The 16,029-nt window shown below is 52.8% G+C and overlaps 8 protein-coding genes across 8 annotated transcripts; 4 read left to right on the top strand and 4 right to left on the bottom strand.

Annotated features, from left to right (window-relative positions):
• Window positions 1-247: 247 nt before the first annotated feature.
• On the top strand, window positions 248-1,338 carry BU25DRAFT_305275 (uncharacterized protein; the record flags this gene model as incomplete). The annotated part of the gene is made up of 2 exons (XM_033702055.1): window positions 248-343; window positions 391-1,338. Coding segments are annotated over 2 exons (1,044 nt in total), but the record flags the coding sequence as incomplete, so codon positions are not given.
• A 347-nt stretch (window positions 1,339-1,685) lies between these two features.
• Window positions 1,686-3,063, bottom strand: BU25DRAFT_46829 (Six-hairpin glycosidase). Its single transcript, XM_033710729.1, has 2 exons — window positions 2,614-3,063; window positions 1,686-2,556 (listed from the first exon to the last, which is right to left on the bottom strand). Exons 1-2 carry the CDS (start codon window positions 2,879-2,881, stop codon window positions 1,703-1,705), a joined length of 1,122 nt encoding a protein of 373 aa, XP_033562132.1. The 5' UTR covers window positions 2,882-3,063; the 3' UTR covers window positions 1,686-1,702.
• Window positions 3,064-3,912: 849 nt separating this feature from the next.
• Window positions 3,913-5,794, top strand: BU25DRAFT_46841 (proline-specific permease-like protein). Its single transcript, XM_033710731.1, has 2 exons — window positions 3,913-4,206; window positions 4,259-5,794. Exons 1-2 carry the CDS (start codon window positions 4,019-4,021, stop codon window positions 5,760-5,762), a joined length of 1,692 nt encoding a protein of 563 aa, XP_033562131.1. The 5' UTR covers window positions 3,913-4,018; the 3' UTR covers window positions 5,763-5,794.
• An 863-nt stretch (window positions 5,795-6,657) lies between these two features.
• BU25DRAFT_340761 (uncharacterized protein) lies at window positions 6,658-8,576 on the top strand (the record flags this gene model as incomplete). Its single annotated transcript, XM_033702826.1, has 4 exons — window positions 6,658-7,351; window positions 7,403-7,545; window positions 7,620-7,692; window positions 7,747-8,576. 4 exons carry the CDS (start codon window positions 6,658-6,660, stop codon window positions 8,574-8,576), a joined length of 1,740 nt encoding a protein of 579 aa, XP_033562130.1.
• A 208-nt stretch (window positions 8,577-8,784) lies between these two features.
• Window positions 8,785-10,853, bottom strand: BU25DRAFT_439867 (uncharacterized protein; the record flags this gene model as incomplete). The annotated part of the gene is made up of 2 exons (XM_033709129.1): window positions 10,642-10,853; window positions 8,785-10,594 (listed from the first exon to the last, which is right to left on the bottom strand). The coding sequence occupies exons 1-2, from the start codon at window positions 10,788-10,790 to the stop codon at window positions 8,785-8,787; spliced, it is 1,959 nt and encodes a 652-aa protein (XP_033562129.1). The 5' UTR covers window positions 10,791-10,853.
• Window positions 10,854-11,506: 653 nt separating this feature from the next.
• BU25DRAFT_295848 (RNA-binding domain-containing protein) lies at window positions 11,507-12,811 on the bottom strand (the record flags this gene model as incomplete). Its single annotated transcript, XM_033701903.1, has 2 exons — window positions 11,507-12,319; window positions 12,590-12,811. Coding segments are annotated over 2 exons (1,035 nt in total), but the record flags the coding sequence as incomplete, so codon positions are not given.
• A 763-nt stretch (window positions 12,812-13,574) lies between these two features.
• On the top strand, window positions 13,575-15,380 carry BU25DRAFT_439865 (glycosyltransferase family 57 protein; the record flags this gene model as incomplete). Its single annotated transcript, XM_033709128.1, has 2 exons — window positions 13,575-13,986; window positions 14,033-15,380. Exons 1-2 carry the CDS (start codon window positions 13,583-13,585, stop codon window positions 15,378-15,380), a joined length of 1,752 nt encoding a protein of 583 aa, XP_033562127.1. The 5' UTR covers window positions 13,575-13,582.
• Window positions 15,381-15,558: 178 nt separating this feature from the next.
• Window positions 15,559-15,883, bottom strand: BU25DRAFT_458323 (uncharacterized protein; the record flags this gene model as incomplete). Its single annotated transcript, XM_033710195.1, has 3 exons — window positions 15,559-15,699; window positions 15,749-15,816; window positions 15,874-15,883. The coding sequence occupies 3 exons, from the start codon at window positions 15,881-15,883 to the stop codon at window positions 15,559-15,561; spliced, it is 219 nt and encodes a 72-aa protein (XP_033562126.1).
• Window positions 15,884-16,029: the final 146 nt, after the last annotated feature.

Below are 16,029 nucleotides of genomic sequence, written 5' to 3'. Positions count from 1 at the left end.
TGTTTGAGGTTCAAACTGAGGCTGACATGTTGGCGCAGGACCCGTCTGCGCAGCTCCGGCTCTTGGGTGTAGGAGCGGGCTGAGACTCACAACCTACACATAAAGCCTAACGAGCAAACATCGGCTGCGATCGGTTTCTGCGCCGTTCATGTACTGTCCACAACCTGCTCGAAGATCCAACAATCAAACACCAGCTACAATAAAGCTCCTCGCTGCGCACCAGCTCGTTGTTGCTTGAACATCAACCATGGGCTGGAGATTACTTGACTGTGCGGAGTCTACAGTCAACTGTACATTGAAGAGGACGAGTGTTCCCGCAGATCCAGATGTTGCTGGTATAGGCGTACGGACCTCTAGCTGAATCTAATGATTCTTGTTGACAACCTTCAGATCATTGTCGGTTTCCTATCCACAACATGTCTTGCGTTTCTGATTGCATTTACGGTCCTCTTTTTGGATCGATTTAACGACATCATCAACTTCTACAGGAAAACTTTCACGAACAACAAGACACCATACGAACAGAATCACGATGAAAAAGACCGCCAAAAGTACTGGCGCTCAGTAGTATTCTGGTCGCGCGTTCTCAGCAAGAATCTCCTTGCCTTTTCGGACACTCAGCTTCTCACCGGACTTGCTATTCAGTTTACTGCAATGATAAAACATTGCTCTATGTCTGTCTATCATTTCAGAATCGTTACTGACCTTGCTTTTCTCACCACAGTGACACACCTTCTCACCGTTGTGGCCCTACGGGACTATTTTGTCAGAAACAAATGGATCAACCTTCCGCGCATTTTCTTCATGCTGGCCAATCTCGCCTTATTGGGATACACGTCCTTCATCTCATATTCCTACGACATCGTCGATCTACATCTCTCTGACTCCCTGGCCTGCTTCTTCAAGGGCGACCGACCAGAATTCAAGGCAGCTTTTGGCGGCAAGTGGGCAGCGCTGCTAATTGGCGCGATTGGAGGGCATGTAGCCGTGATAGCAGCCATGTACTGGCTCCAGGACCCTAAAGAGAGTAACAAGAAAGGAACATGGTGGTGGTGGATCTGGTACGGTGGCGCTGTCTTCCGCACTTGGATCATTGCACCAGCCTACTCTATTTACGGTATCTACATGGCTGCCGACGGGCTCCAATACACTCAAGCTCTCGGTAACCCTCCAGAAGGCGTTTTGATTGAAGGGGATGAGAGTGCTTGGAATTTTGGCCAGTTTCTTCCGGTGCTGCTGCTCGCTCTACCGCTCTTCGCTGGGTGGGAGAGCTTCTGGGAGGAGAAGGACGAAGATCGCGAGACTCGATTCGGAGACCACCACGCAAGAAAATCGCGAAACACGCTGGGCATGAACTCCTTTGAGATGGCCCACCAGCAGCACAAAGCGAAATACCGCCACTCCAGAGATCCTTCGGTTGAAGAACATCACATCGAGAGCAACGGTCCAAGCCCTGCGAACACGCCGCGCATCAGCCCACAAGCTTCACCGCGTCTTCGCTCCACCTCTGAAGGTATCTCGACTTTGCATCATTCGCTCGGCTCCGACGTGCTGTTATCGATACCGTTGCCGGCAGCCAGTCCTGGCCTTGGACTCAATTTTAGTAGACCAACTCCACCAAGAACGCCTTCCAGGAGTCCATCGAGGCCTCATGATAGTACGACCTGAGCAGGCTGCGTCACTCCCGTCATGTATAGTCTGTTCATATCACAGCAGTCCGCGCCTTCCAATCTCGCCACGCAGCGTACATCAGCACCACGAACGCCTGACCCTCAGGGTTTGAACCGCTCAACGGTGTTCTTTGGCTTTCCCTGAGAGGATTGACGACGGGCGCAGCGATACCGGTCTCCACATCAATGCATCGACCTACTGTGTCCATCCTCAACAAAGCCCAATTTGTGTACTTGGTTCCGAAGATACCAGGCTCTAGTACAGCCATCCTGAACACAGTAGCAGTCAGCAGCGCCGTACCAGCTACTTCGCCCCACCACGTCTCGTCATCCACATAGTTGCGCAGAAGTCCCGAGTTATCCGTGTCGTGATCCATCGCACCACAAATAATATCTTCAACCAGCTTCACCAAGAAGCTCTGCTCCTCGTGCATCTGCCCCACAAACCTCGAGCCACGCACCGTAGCGAGCACTCTCGCCATCCCCGCAGCAGCCCACCCATTCGACGTATTCCACAACCCCTTGTCGTCTTCTTCACGCTCTCCAGGTGCACTGTCACCAACGTTCACGATATGCTTCCACAACCCCTTCTCCGTGCGCAACATCTTGTGATACAAACGACACTGTCGCACGGCTTCTCGCACCATCCCCTCGTCGTCTGTGTACATGCCATAGTAAGCAAGGAAGGGCGGCACCATGTAGATGAAATCTGCCCATGCTGATGCGATGGCTTCGCGGTGAGAGATAGCGCCGTTGGGCAGGCGGGGGACGCTAGTTAGGAGGTGATTGATTTGGCGTTGTGCGGCTGGGAGATAGGTGGAATTGGGATCGCTGAGGCTGAGGAAGAGCGCAGGGATGCCGAGGGAGGCTGGGTCGGCTGATGAGCCTGAAGGTGAATGTTAGATGAAATATAGATTCTTGTTAGAAGGAAATCATATGCTACCGTTGCCCTTGCAGAGTGTGGTGCTATCTGTTCGAATGAATGGTTTGATGTACTTCAGCACTTTGACGTCTCCATTGGAATCAGATAAGTGCTTTTTATGTTGTGATACGGGAGTGTGGAAGACGGTGAGTGAAGGGTTGTGGTATTCTAGCAGGGCTTCGAAGACAACGCCAAACTCCCAGCTGTGCGATGCTGTAGCTTGCGCTTGGGACAGGACTTTGTCGATTAGTGAAGTTGATACTGGCTCAGATATAGCTGGCTGAGACATCGTAATTCAGTTCATCGATGATGGCTTCTTGAGAACAACATCCAATGCCAAGCCTGTTTTGCTCGAAGGACATGTTGAGTTGATGGCAGCACCTTGGTGGGTATTGTTCAGACACCGGCTCCGGTTGTGTTATGACGTCTGACATGTGCATACATGCGTGCTTCTTGGCTTGCCGCGGACCCCGAACCTGGGCTCAGTCGGACCAAGACTCTTGTACGCGGAGTAATATTTCTCGGCGTATACAACCATTCCGCGCTGGACGCCGTAAGCGTTTCGCGTTTACTCAGTTGGGCGGTAACTGTAGATACCGTATCTCCAGCTAGTGGAGACCTTACTGATAAGCCAAGATAGGCTTGTGAGCTTGATCACGTCTTTACAGATACTTCATACCAATCAGAGTCCCCGTAAAAATCCTTCGAAGTGCTTCCTTTCGATCTTGTTGTTTCGTTCCCATGACCGGCTGCTTCCGGCTGCCGAGGAGCATCGCCGTTCCCCGCGTTCCCCAGGACCCATGAACACCTCAGAATTTGAACCCGTATCCCGCTATATGGATTGTGGACGACTTGTCGAAGGCTAGCAGGCTTCTCGAACGACATTTCCAACCATGTGGGTTGAGCCTCAAAGTCCCACACCGCGAAAAACCGAGCTTTGGACCCTCCGACATCGCGCACGGGTCAGGTCGCGCTTCGAGACCAGTATTCGCAAGCGTTTACTGCTCGCATAAACTCGGCCTTAGAAATCCACATGAACATCGCGCCATCAGGCATCTTCTCCCGCAATATCTGGGGTTGTACGTAACAATAATTGGCTGCAGTCTGAGGAATCTAAGCGCATGGTTGTAGCACCCCTGTCATGGTAACAATAGAAGCGACCTGCCTTTACCGATTCCAGGTGTGGGATGCGTGGTAGCCAAGATGCTGGCATATCAGCGTCTGATGCGCCGGGCTACCTGCTTGAAAATCTCTGCTTGAGCACCCTGGCGCAAGGAACGCGACGAGGGAAGATCATATAAGAGTATCCAGGTCGCCGCTGCCCGCGACAGAGTGCAGACTGGACTGGGAACGCCGATTAACCTCCCATCAGACTCTCACCTTACCTTGGCAGAGCTACACAGATTTGCCACAGTCTATCTTCAAGATGCCGAACCACCATGTTGTCGGTGCTGGAGAGGCTGAGAAGGGCTACGAAGCAACGCAATATGGTTACGACAAGCAGACAATTACCACTGAGGAGCCATTTGTGCACGGCGCTGCTACAGTTGGCGAAGCTACTGGGCGAGGAGGAGACACACATCGTGGACTGAAGAGTCGACACATCCAGTTCTTGTACGTTGTTTTTCTGTTGAACATTATCAGGTCAGTCACTAACGGCATGCAGAGCCCTTGGTGGTGCTATTGGAACAGGTCTCTTCGTTGGATCCGGTGCCATCCTTGCGTTGGTCGGCCCCGCGCCGCTGTTCATGGCTTACCTAGCCATGATGATCGTCGTCTGGAATGTCATGAACAACTTGGCTGAAATCGTCACTTACTTGCCTATGAAGGGTATCACCATCCCCTACTTTGTCAAGCGCTTTGTCGACCCTTCCCTCGCATTTGCAGTGGGATGGAACTACTGGTACGCGTACGCCATTCTTGTTGCCGCTGAAGCCACTGCTGGAGCCATCCTTTTGGATTACTGGGAGACGCCTGTTCACAGCGCCGTCTGGATCACTATCTTCCTCGTGATCATCTTGTTCCTGAACATCGTCGCAGTTGGTATTTTCGGTGAAGCAGAATTCTGGTTTGCTTCTATCAAGTTCATCACAATCATGGGTCTGATCATTGTCGGTTTCACGATCATGCTGGGTGGAAGCCCTAATAGCCAGGGCCGTCTGGGCTTCAGGTACTGGAATGAACCTGGGGCCTTCAAACCGTATCTCACCGGAGGAGGTGGTGGCAGATTTCTGGCATTTTGGACTGCGTTTGTCCGAGCCGGTTTCGCCTTCATCACTTCTCCGGAACTCATTGCGCTCAGTGCTGGTGAGACGATCGAACCTCGACGCAACATCCCCAAGGCTGCTGGTCGTTTCGTCTGGCGACTTGCAATCTTCTACGGGTTCGGATCCTTCATCATCGGTGTTATTGTTCCCTCGGACGATCCCCAACTCCTTAGCCCGAGCTCAAACGCTTCCGCGTCGCCTTTCGTCATTGGTATCCAGAGGGCTGGAATTGGTGGCTTGAACCATGCCATCAACGCAGCAGTGTTGACATCCGCCTGGTCGGCCGGTAACGCTTTCCTTTTCTCCGGATCGCGTGTGTTATACGGCATGGCACTGAACGGTGACGCTCCCAAGGTTTTCGGTAAGACGAACAGGAACGGTGTACCTTGGGTTGCAGTCCTCGCGACCTGGACCGTTGGTCTTCTCTCATACCTCAACATCTCCAGCACCGGTGCCCAAGTTTTCACCTGGTTCTCCAACATTTCCACCATCTCCGGGTTCATCGCTTGGATTGTTGTCATGATCACTTACATTCGCTTCCGCAAGGCCATGATTTACAACAACATGCTCGATCAGCTGCCCTACCGCACAAAGTTCCAGCCTTACGCTGTCTGGGTCGTTCTCGTTGTCGTTTCGCTATTGACCATCACAAATGGCTTTGGCGTCTTCGCGAACGGCAATTGGGATGTCTCTGATTTCCTCGCGGCCTACATCACGATTCCCATCTTCTTAGTCTTGTACATCGGCCACAAGATCTGGTTCCGGACTCCATTTTGCATTAAGATCCAAAACGTTGATGTTATGAGTGGCAAGAGGGAGATGGATGAGCTGTGTGCGAATGACATCTCTGGAGCACCTGTGCCGAAGAATGTGTTCCAGAAGATCTGGTTCTGGATCGCTTAGCTGTACCCACTCATTCCTGCATTGAAGCAGGTGAGTACGCCACAAATCTCTGACAAGGACAATTTAATCTGAAAAAGCTTTCTTGAACGCCGTATCGCCAACTCGCCATGTGAATTCTTCAACTATCGACCTCTGCATTCGCTGTAGTCCTGCAGCTACTGCATACACTTCCCCTTGTATAACCACCATTGTCACGTTCGCATGACCGACATTAGCAAGCTGACCTTCGCTTCCATAGACCACACCATATATCATACTTACCCACCGACTTTCCGATGAAGGAGGCCAATCCACACAATGCATTGTTCTCCTAGCTCAAGTTTGCGCCAGCCAAATCCCAGCTGAAGTTCACATTCGGCGTTAGCGCAGGGTCTATTGCCCAAAGCAGTTTAAGCACTGTCTAGTTTCGCAGTTACCGTGGCCCTGCGCCCCGAACCGTTCAGCACGTTCTCCCGAGCTGTGTCCAGAGTCCACGAACGCCCAATCTGGAGACATGGGAAATGAGACGGCTGCCAAGCTAACGAATGCGAAGACGGTGAACGTGCCATCTTGCAGCTTCTCAGCACGCTTCAGATGTGGTGGACAGCTGCGAGGCGCATTGGCTGCGGCTGGCCCATGACCGGGGTTGACGATGAGCTCAGCTTGGAGGACTTGGGATGGCTTGGGAGGTCCGCGGTGTGAGATTCAGGGACATAAAAGGTGAGATGGATCGCTGCCATCTTATCTACAAACTCTTATGAACCAATTGCCCTTCATACTTCGGCTCGCCCGTGCTTATCGACTGCGCGTCCGTGCAACTCGTCCTCTGTGGTGGAAGCCTGCTCAGAAGTCTTATAAGTATCCTGCGGCAGTCCTTCTGATATCTACAATCCCTTTCTTCTTGCCCAAGACCACTATGGCCGACGCCGAAAAGCCCTGGGGTCGACGCCTCATCGTCTGCTGCGACGGAACCTGGCAGTCTAGTGTCAGCGACAAGGAAAACGTACCTTCGAACGTCACCAAGCTCTGCCGTGTCTTAGCTCGTACAGGCAAAGACGACAAGAACAGAAACTGGCACCAGGTCGTCTACTATGATGGCGGGATAGGAACCGGCAATCTCAGTGGCACAGAGGCAGTCCGTCAGGGTGGAACAGGCGCTGGCCTAGCAGAGAATGTCATTGAGGCGTACAACTTCATCGTCCTGAACTATCAACCGGGAGACGAGATCTTCTGCTTCGGTTTCTCACGTGGCGCGTACACCGCGCGAGCGGTCGCGGGTTTGGTTGCGGATATCGGTGTCCTTCAACCGCTCGAGATGCAGTTCTTTCCCCAAGTGTATCGTGCTTACATGGGTATGAACAGCAACGACGGGACAAGCTTTGCCAAGAGCGATGCCTGGAAGATACTCACCGGCCAGAAGGCAGACGAATTCGGCAAGACGATCGCCTTGATCAAGAAACCGGTGGATATGGAGGACGATAAAACCAGAGAAATCAAGGTCATCGGTGTCTGGGACACGGTCGGTAGCTTGGGTGTACCAAACGTGGGTGGAATCGACCATGGACGGCTTCGCAAGAAGTTCGGGTTTCACAATGTCAAACTATCAAGCCGTGAGTCGCATCCAACCTTTTTGACCAGCAGATGATAACTGACAAGGGAAGGTATCAAACATGCATACCATGCCTTGGCTCTGGATGAGCGCCGGGAAGCTTTCCGCCCGACCCTTTGGTACATCGACACAAACAGCTATCTAAAAGGAGGTCAGAACGAGAAGAAGGAAAAGCCCGAATTAAAGCAGGTTTGGGTACGTACGCTCTCTGCTCCTCCCACAACATCGCCCTCTTTCAGCGCAAAACTCAGCTGACGCTATTGTGACAGTTTCCGGGAGTTCACATTAATTGCGGAGGTGGTTCCGATGATGGCTTCCTCGAGATGAAAGGCGACATGGAGAGTGGGTTTGATCCTGTCCTCTGTCCTCTGTGGATTCAACTAACGACCAGACTAGATATCTCTGTTGCGACATTGACGTGGATGCTTCAATGCATCGCACCTCATCTCGACGTCGACAGAACAGCTTTTCAAGAATACTTGAATCAGTACGAAGCTTGGCTCACAGATGTTCGCAAACACTGCACCTACCACCACATAAAAGACGAAGGCTACATAGAATGGGCGTGGAACAAAGTACCGGATGTCCCATACATCGGCCATGAACCCAGTCCTCTTGACCCTCCAAAAAGGGCAAAGACGCCTCATGAACACAAAGACTTCGACTTTGGTTGGGGAGTTGGTCCAATTGTAGACAGCTTTACAAAGATGTATCATCTCAACGGTACACGGCCACGACAACCAGGTCATGAAGAGATGGAGATCAATGGCGAGTGGGTGCCCATCGCGGGTATCAAGGGTAGCAAAGACCACCCTCCCACCGGTTACGAGACAAACGAGTACATTCATCCATTGGTTCAGCATCGCTTCGAAATTCGGGACTGGCAGAAGTACAGTTGGCCGTTCAGAACCACACCCCCTCTGGAAGGCTGGGAGCGTTGGTACGAAGTCGGGCTTGATAAACGCCAGCGCTACTGGTGGCAAAAAAACTCTGATAAGCCGAACAAGGAGGGTCGTTTCGGGAAGAAACTACCTGAATGGGCGATTCTGCCTCATCCATCGACCACAGAGAAAAATTTCGAGAGGATGTGGTATGAAGCTGCTCAGAGAATGGGGCATTCGCTCAGTCAAATCCATAAGAAGAGAGACGAGGGGAAGGAGGACTATCTGCAAGCACTGGACAAAAATATCGACTTCAAGCTTGGGGCGAAGGCACAGAATGAGTGACCATGAACGGAATCGTCGGTGTATTGTAGTATTGCCTATAGTCAAATTTGAAGTAAAATCGAGACCACTGGATCTATCTTGCCTCGTGTGACCAGAACCAAATCTTGGGGACTCAGAACAGAAATAACCTCTCACAAGATGGAAGAATTATGTGTCCGCCACATGCAGTATCGTGATTTATTGTGTTCTACGCTTCACCACATTCGGTCTACTCCTCGTTTGCGTCCTCTTCGTCATCATCCCCAAACTCAACACCGTACTCTGCGCACACGTCCCAGCGGTCGCCCCTTGCGCTCTTACTGACATACTTCGTGAACCTCAGCACACCCTTATCCCTCAACACAATCGCGAGGTTGTTCCAAGCAGCGGGCTGACTAAACAAGATACCATCATCTTCATCATCTCCTGCGCTCTTGTAGATTGCAGGATCAGCCTTTGCCTTGCGTCTCTGACCAGCACCTGTGCTTGTGGAGGGCTCGCCGGTCGGCGCATCATCCTCATCTTCACCAGCCATGTACATCTCATATCCACCGACCTCTTCCTCTTCTTGCTTCTGCTTAGGCTCAGACTTGCCGTTGGTCTTAGCTTTACCCTTGCCCTTACCCTTGCCCTTGCTACCGTTCTCCTTAGGCTCTTCCTCAGCCTCCTCCTCAGCCTCATCTTCATCACCCCAGCCCTTGGAGGGCGTAATACCGAGACAGACTTCTAGCTGAGGGTCTTCCTCCTCGTAGGCAGTGGCGAGCGTGTAGTCAAGACTACGGCGAAAGCGGCGCGCGAAGACATTGCTCTTTGTGAGGGTGGCACCGGTCACCAGCGAGATCCATTTTGTGAATGCTGGGTGCGGGAAGAGGTTGTCGACGAGTTCGTCGTAAGGCGTCATGCCGCTGTTCTCTGGGTAACCTTCTGATGGGATGGGTTGAACGGCTTGGCGGTACAGATAACGCTGCTTGTGTGGTGGGCGCGCAACACCAACCTTTGCGTCCTTGTTGTTGTGAGGGTTTGATGATAGACTTGGGTTGGCTTCGTGATCCTTGGACTCGAGGTACTCGCGCAGGCGCGCGGAGAACTTGGCTGACAAGAAGCCGGCAAGTCGTAGTGAAGACTCGTTCTGGAACAGTTCTGAGACTTCTTCGACGGTGTCAGGTGTGAGGTAGTTAGGGTTCATGTACTTGATAAGGAAATCGATCTCCGTCTCCGTGAGCTCAACATCGTCATCATCCTGCTTCGCCTGTTCTTCCCAATATGGGTTCTCCACCCAATGCGCCTGAGGCTCGTCGAAGACATCTGCTTTGCCGCCCTGCAGTTGTGCGAGCGAACTCTTCTCGGCGAGCTTCTCCTCGAGACCCTCCTCGTACCCCTCTTCACCCTCTTGTGGGATGTGGAACCAGCCACTGATCGCCATGCGCACTCGCCCGCCGTCATCCTCTTCCATCTCATCAAGGCCCCTCCTGTAGACCTCCTCGACATCGTGGAAGCTCTCTCCAGGCTGGACTGTGAAGAAAGACAGCTGATTCCAGGCAGGTGGTATGACAAGCGAGAACTCAGGTGATGGCACCTTAACCTCATCGCCGTCTGAAGTCTTCTTGTGCTCTGTGGGATACAACCGCAGCGCACCTCCATACTCAGGCTTCCATGGCTTATCAGGGTCCAAGAGGTATAGGATCCAGCTTACACGCCGACTACCAATGACATCGTCATGGCACAATAAATGGCATCCTGGTGTGTATACGTTCACAGCCATGTCTGTCTTCTTTCCACTCAATGGCCCAGACCCAGTGATCGAAGATAGGTATTTGCGGAAGGCGGATGAGTATAGCGAGTCGCGGAGGGTGAGTAGAGAAGGCAAGCGCTTGAGCGCTGAATCGTCCAGACCATCGAGGTTCGCTAGGTCGCCGGATTGGTGGATCTTGTAGATGTCGGTTTCCTTGGGCGTAAAGGAGATGTGTTCACGGATTTCTTCGCGCACTTTGCGCAGGAGCGAATCGTCGACGAGCTTGTTAATGACCGCATGCTTATAGCTACACCACTATTAGACGAGTACAGAAAACTGAGGGTATACACATACGGTTGCGACTCCGCGTAGTATTTGGTGTAGCCTGCGAGTCTCTTACTCTCGAATAGACCCTCGTCGAAGTTCTTGTGCGCCTCATCGTCCGAGATGGCTCTCTTTTTAGATTTTCCGTTAGCAAGCGCTTGGTTCTTGCGCTTTGGCATAGTGAAGGAGGGCAGTTGTCTTGGTGGTGAGGTGTAGACTGCGTCGCGCCGAGCTGGAGATAAATTTTGGTGGCCGGGAACTTTGAGATCAGCCTGCGTCACTCACACCACCATCGCTCCATCACTATCGATAAGATCTCTGCAAAGCATTTTTGGACTCTCAAAGACACAGGGACACTCAAGTGCAATTAACATTCATTGCAAACAACAGATAGACAATCATTAAGGCAACGTCATACGAACAACAAGGTGCCTCTATTTGATTGACGGGACATCCACATCATGTCTCACCAAGTTCACAGCACATGGATGGCATCAGAAAACTAAAGAAGATTGTGGTTGGCTACATGAATCTAAACAACCCCATCACGCAGCTTGAGCTGATCGTGACTATAACGAAAGACTTTTTACCCAGATTGCGCCGACCCATGAGATGAAAGCATATCCGTGCCTTGCAGCATTATCATCAACAGACAGCCGAAGCCCAGATCTATGAAGATCTTGCCACCTGTGGTATCATACACGACGACCCATTACTTACTCTTACGAGATGATCAAAGCAGGTATGTGAAATGTGAGGCAGAAGGACGAGACGCTTAGTCGAAGCTGACCTTGGAGCCCTTGAAGTCACCGAAGCCACCGCGGTTGAACGAACCACCACGGCCACCGCGAGCACCTCCACGACCGCCACGACCACCACGGTCACCGAAGCCACCGCGACCGCCACGACCGCCACCACGACCACCACGGTCGCCGAAGCCACCACGGCCACCACCGCGACCGCCACCGAAGCCGCCACGGCCACCACCGTTGCTGTCATCACGAGCAGCAGCGAAGTCAAGGCGGATGGCGCGACCAGCAATGTCAGCACCGTTGAGAGCCTCGAGAGCGGCAGTAGCCTCCTCAGTAGAGGAAAAGTCGACGTATCCGAAACCCTTGAGGGCACCGGTCTCGCGGTCAGTGGGGAGAGAGACACGAGAAACGTTGCCGTACTCCTGGAAGGTCTCCTGGACGATCTCGTTGGTGCAGTCGAAGGAGAGGTTACCGAGGAAGAGGGTGTTGCTGGGAGCAGAGCGCTTGTCACCGTACTTGTTGGCACGGTCGAAGGTCTTGTTGGCAGGCTTCTCACGGGGAGTAGAGAAGTCGACGTTGAGGGGACGGCCGTCAAGCTCGTATCCCATCATCTCCTTTTGAGCTGTGGCGGCAGCAGCAGCGTCCTCGAATTCGACGTAACCGAAACCCTTGGAGCGGCCGGTCTCACGGTCGCTGATGACACGGCAGCCGGTGATGGTACCGAAGTGCTCGAACTCGCGGCGGAGCCAGTCCTCATCGACGTTCCAGCTCAAGCTGCCAACGAAGAGGTTCTTGATACCCTCACCCCCGGCGGCGGGAGCATCCTCAGTCTTGGACTTCTTGACGGCAGGCTCGGTAGCCTCCTCAGCCTTGCGCTTCTTGGAAGGAGCCTTCTCCTCATCGCTGTCGGAGGAGTCGGACGAATCGGCGTCAGAATCGGAGTCAGAGTCGGAAGACTGGCATGATGTTAGTAGTTATTGATGAACTGGCGAGCATAGTGTACTTACAGCATCAGCCTTGGCGGCAGGCTTCTCCTCGGCCTCGCTGCTGTCAGAGTCGCTCTCGTTGTCAGAGTCGGACTCAGAGTCAGAGCTCTCAGCCTTAGCAGCAGCCTTGGTGGCACCGTTGGTCTTAGCAGCAGGCTTCTCCTCCTCGCTGTCGCTGTCGCTGCTGTCGGAGTCGGAAGATTCAGCCTCGGCGGCCTTGGTGGCGGGAGCATCAGGAACCTCAGAATCGGAGTCGCTGGAGTCGGCGGACTCGGCCTCGCTCTCAGACTCGCTGCTAGAAGGCTCGGGAGTGGGCTCCTTCTTGGCCTTCTTGGAAGACTTCTTCACCTCCTTCTCGACGGCCTTACCAGCAGACTTGCCGGTAGCCTTGCTCTTGGCCTTAGGGGTCTCGGTGGCCTTGGTGACTCGGCCAGCCTTGACGCTCGAAAGCTCAGACTTCTTCTCCTTCTTGTCGGCAACCTTGGTCTTTCCCATTTTGGCGGTGATGAACTAGATCTACAATGTATCAGTATGATGTAACGGGTAACGATGTGTGAAAAACAACAGAAGGAAAGAGAGGACGGGACGATGCTCGTATGCTCGCGCGCCGAATTCCGTAGGAATGTCATGCGCCGATAGCCGTTCAACTGGATGCCTCAAATTGCAAAAGCCCACTGGTATCTCTCGAGATCGCGCGAAGCGATATGCCCTCAAGCCCACGGAAGCCCACAAGATGCCCACAGAAGAATTGGCTTCAAGGCAGCGTGTTCCCACAAAAGCCGAGAAGACAAGACAAAAACCCTCATAGTAGCCATAAGCCCTCTGGTTTGATCTTGTCGTGCTCTTGCGAGCGACGAACAGTGCCCTCTAGATGTGTGTCAAAGGAAAAGCCGCAAATGCCCACTGACTTGAATAGTTTCTGGTAGATGTAGCCCTCAGTAGCCCACAGTAGAACCTCGTAAAGTTGATAAAGTGCCAAACGAAGTAGTTGACAGGTAAAAGTGTGGAAGAAGAGTGCAGAGAAAATACTGGGAGGCGCACAGCTTTAAGTTTCTCGAGAGGCCGGGAGAATTTGCCTAGGCAGAAAACCAAAATTCAGTGGACCCAACCGTAGAAGGAACGACCAGCGGCTGGGCGGTGTGGCCCCACTTTCCCGCTAGCGTAGTCCCTGCCACCTCGAAGAGTCCACGCAGCCGAGAACTGCAGTCGTCCAGTGAAGCTCCAGGACTCGCAATGGCATCATCAGCGGCACACAAGCCGCGCAGGAGGAGGAAGATTGAAGAGGGTTCCCTGGCGCATGTAACACACGGAACACTCGATTTCGACGAAAGCACCAATGCACGCAAGCCTGCATTTCCTCTGGTCGCGTTCCTCTGGCCAGCTAAGGGCACCGTGTCGCTATGGGTTACAATACCTCTCATCCTGATGGCCGTTGGCCTCTTTCGATGGACTGTCAGTTTATGGGGCTACTCTGGCTACCAATCACCACCTATGCATGGAGACTTTGAGGCTCAACGGCATTGGATGGAAATCACGAAACACTTGCCTGTGTCGCAGTGGTACTTCTACGATTTGCAATGGTGGGGTCTGGACTACCCTCCTCTCACAGCCTACCATAGCTGGCTGTTGGGTGTCATGTAGGTTACAATGTCGGGTCACAGCTACTAGTACTGATCTTTGCAGTGGTTCTGCCATTGACCCAGAATGGTTTGCTCTCGATGAATCGCGCGCCCTCGATGATCCCAACCTGAAGATATACATGCGAGCGACCGTCTTCGTCTCCGAATACCTTGCCTACGTTCCAGCACTCATTATCTTCCTTCGTCGATACGCGAAGCTAGAAGGTGTCAATGTCTGGGAGGGGTCGATCGCGTTGGTAGCTATACTACTGCAGCCTGGCACCATCTTGATCGACCATGGACACTTTCAGTACAACACCGTCATGCTCGGATTTGCCGTCGCAACATTGTCGAGCATGGTCGCTGGACGGCCACTGTGGGGCTGCGTCTTCTTCGTAGGCGCACTTGGATTTAAGCAAATGGCCCTCTTCTACGCTCCTGCGGTCTTCGCGTACCTGCTGGGAATATGCTTGTTCCCCAGGATCAATATCGTGCGATTTCTCTCCATCGCGTTGGTCACAGTTGCAGCTTTCGCTGTGCTATATCTGCCATTCTTGTTAGCTATTGCCTACGACATGTACAAGGGCGTTTCCGTTGAAGGGCTCCCAATGCCTCCGCTCATGGAGTCATTGCCAATCCGTCGGGACACTAACACCTGGTACTATCCGGTCGTCCTCCAGATGACCCAGTCGATCCACCGAATTTTCCCCTTCTCCCGTGGTCTATTCGAGGATAAAGTTGCCAACATCTGGTGTACAATTCACACATTCCACAAGCTTCACCGCTACCCTCAAGAGCTTCTCCAGCGCGCAGCTCTTCTCGCTACCTCCGCCGCTATCTTGCCGCCATGTCTTATTATCTTTCTTAAGCCAAAGAAGCAGCTTCTTCCTCTCACATTTGCAGCAGTCTCATGGGGTTTCTTCCTCTGCTCGTACCAGGTGCACGAGAAGAATGTGCTTCTTCCACTCATGCCCATGACCCTTCTGCTCGGCGGACGAGAGGGTCTGCTACCATCAACCCGCGCCTGGGTAGGACTTGCCAACATGCTCGGTATTTGGACGATGTTCCCTCTCCTGAAGAGGGACGAGCTTCGAGTCCCGTACTTTGTCATCACACTCCTCTGGGCATACTTGCTCGGTCTTCCGCCAGTCTCCTTCTCTGCATACCACGAGGGCAGCCGAAGTGGCGTGAACTTGCTCAGCAAGATCATCCACCTCAACATTTATATGGCCATGGTGGGCTGGCACGTTGTCGAAGCTTTCTACCCGCCACCAGCCGAAAAGCCAGATCTGTGGGTGGTCGCAAACGCCATCGTTGGCACCGGTGGATTCGGCATCTGCTACCTGTGGTGTCTGTGGCGACTGGTCACGAAGAGCGAAATCCTCGTAAAAGCGAAGAGAAAGACACAGTAGTCTGCTCCAGCCTCATTGCAGTCTTCAAAAATACCTGCGCATTTGGAGAGATGATTCAGGTTGTACATTGTATATATACAGCGAATGTAAAACACCCAAATCTAATGCTGAACGCCATCATGCTGTGTGTTGTACAGTGACTTTACATCTCCTCAATGGTACACCGGTATTGATCTCCTCAGATCTTGAATCCATAGCCAGCCATGCATGTCTTGTACTGGGAGACGAGGTCGGCGCACTCCTTCTGAGGATCGTTCGATGTCGAGAACAGCATGCACTCGTCGCGCTTTGCTTTCTGGTCGGTGCAAACGCAGCATGGCTGACGCCGTTAGTTGCATGTTCTCAACACTGCACAATTGAATGCGTACCTTGTACTTTGTCTGCGGCGCAGCTGTGTCCTTGAGGTCTGCGCCCATGTTGGCGGCGGTCGGTGGTGCTATTTCCCATCAGCCATCTGTGTCGCACCTGCCAGTCAATCACAGCGCCAACATACCTGATGCCATTGTATGTTGTGGTGGTGGTGGTGGTGGTGGTGTGAAGGAGCACTGCTTAGAAATCACCTCGGGAACGCGCGTGAACTTTTGGCGATGTCATCCCAGCCCGTCGATCTGCGTCTTGGCTTTCCCGCCCTCGCCGAGTGAACGCCTGG

Source organism: Macroventuria anomochaeta (assembly GCF_010093625.1).
Source record: "Macroventuria anomochaeta strain CBS 525.71 unplaced genomic scaffold BU25scaffold_15, whole genome shotgun sequence".
Lineage (NCBI taxonomy): Eukaryota > Fungi > Ascomycota > Dothideomycetes > Pleosporales > Didymellaceae > Macroventuria > Macroventuria anomochaeta.
The sequence above is the reverse complement of the archived record's forward strand: the minus strand, read 5'-3'. Positions and strand labels throughout refer to the sequence as shown.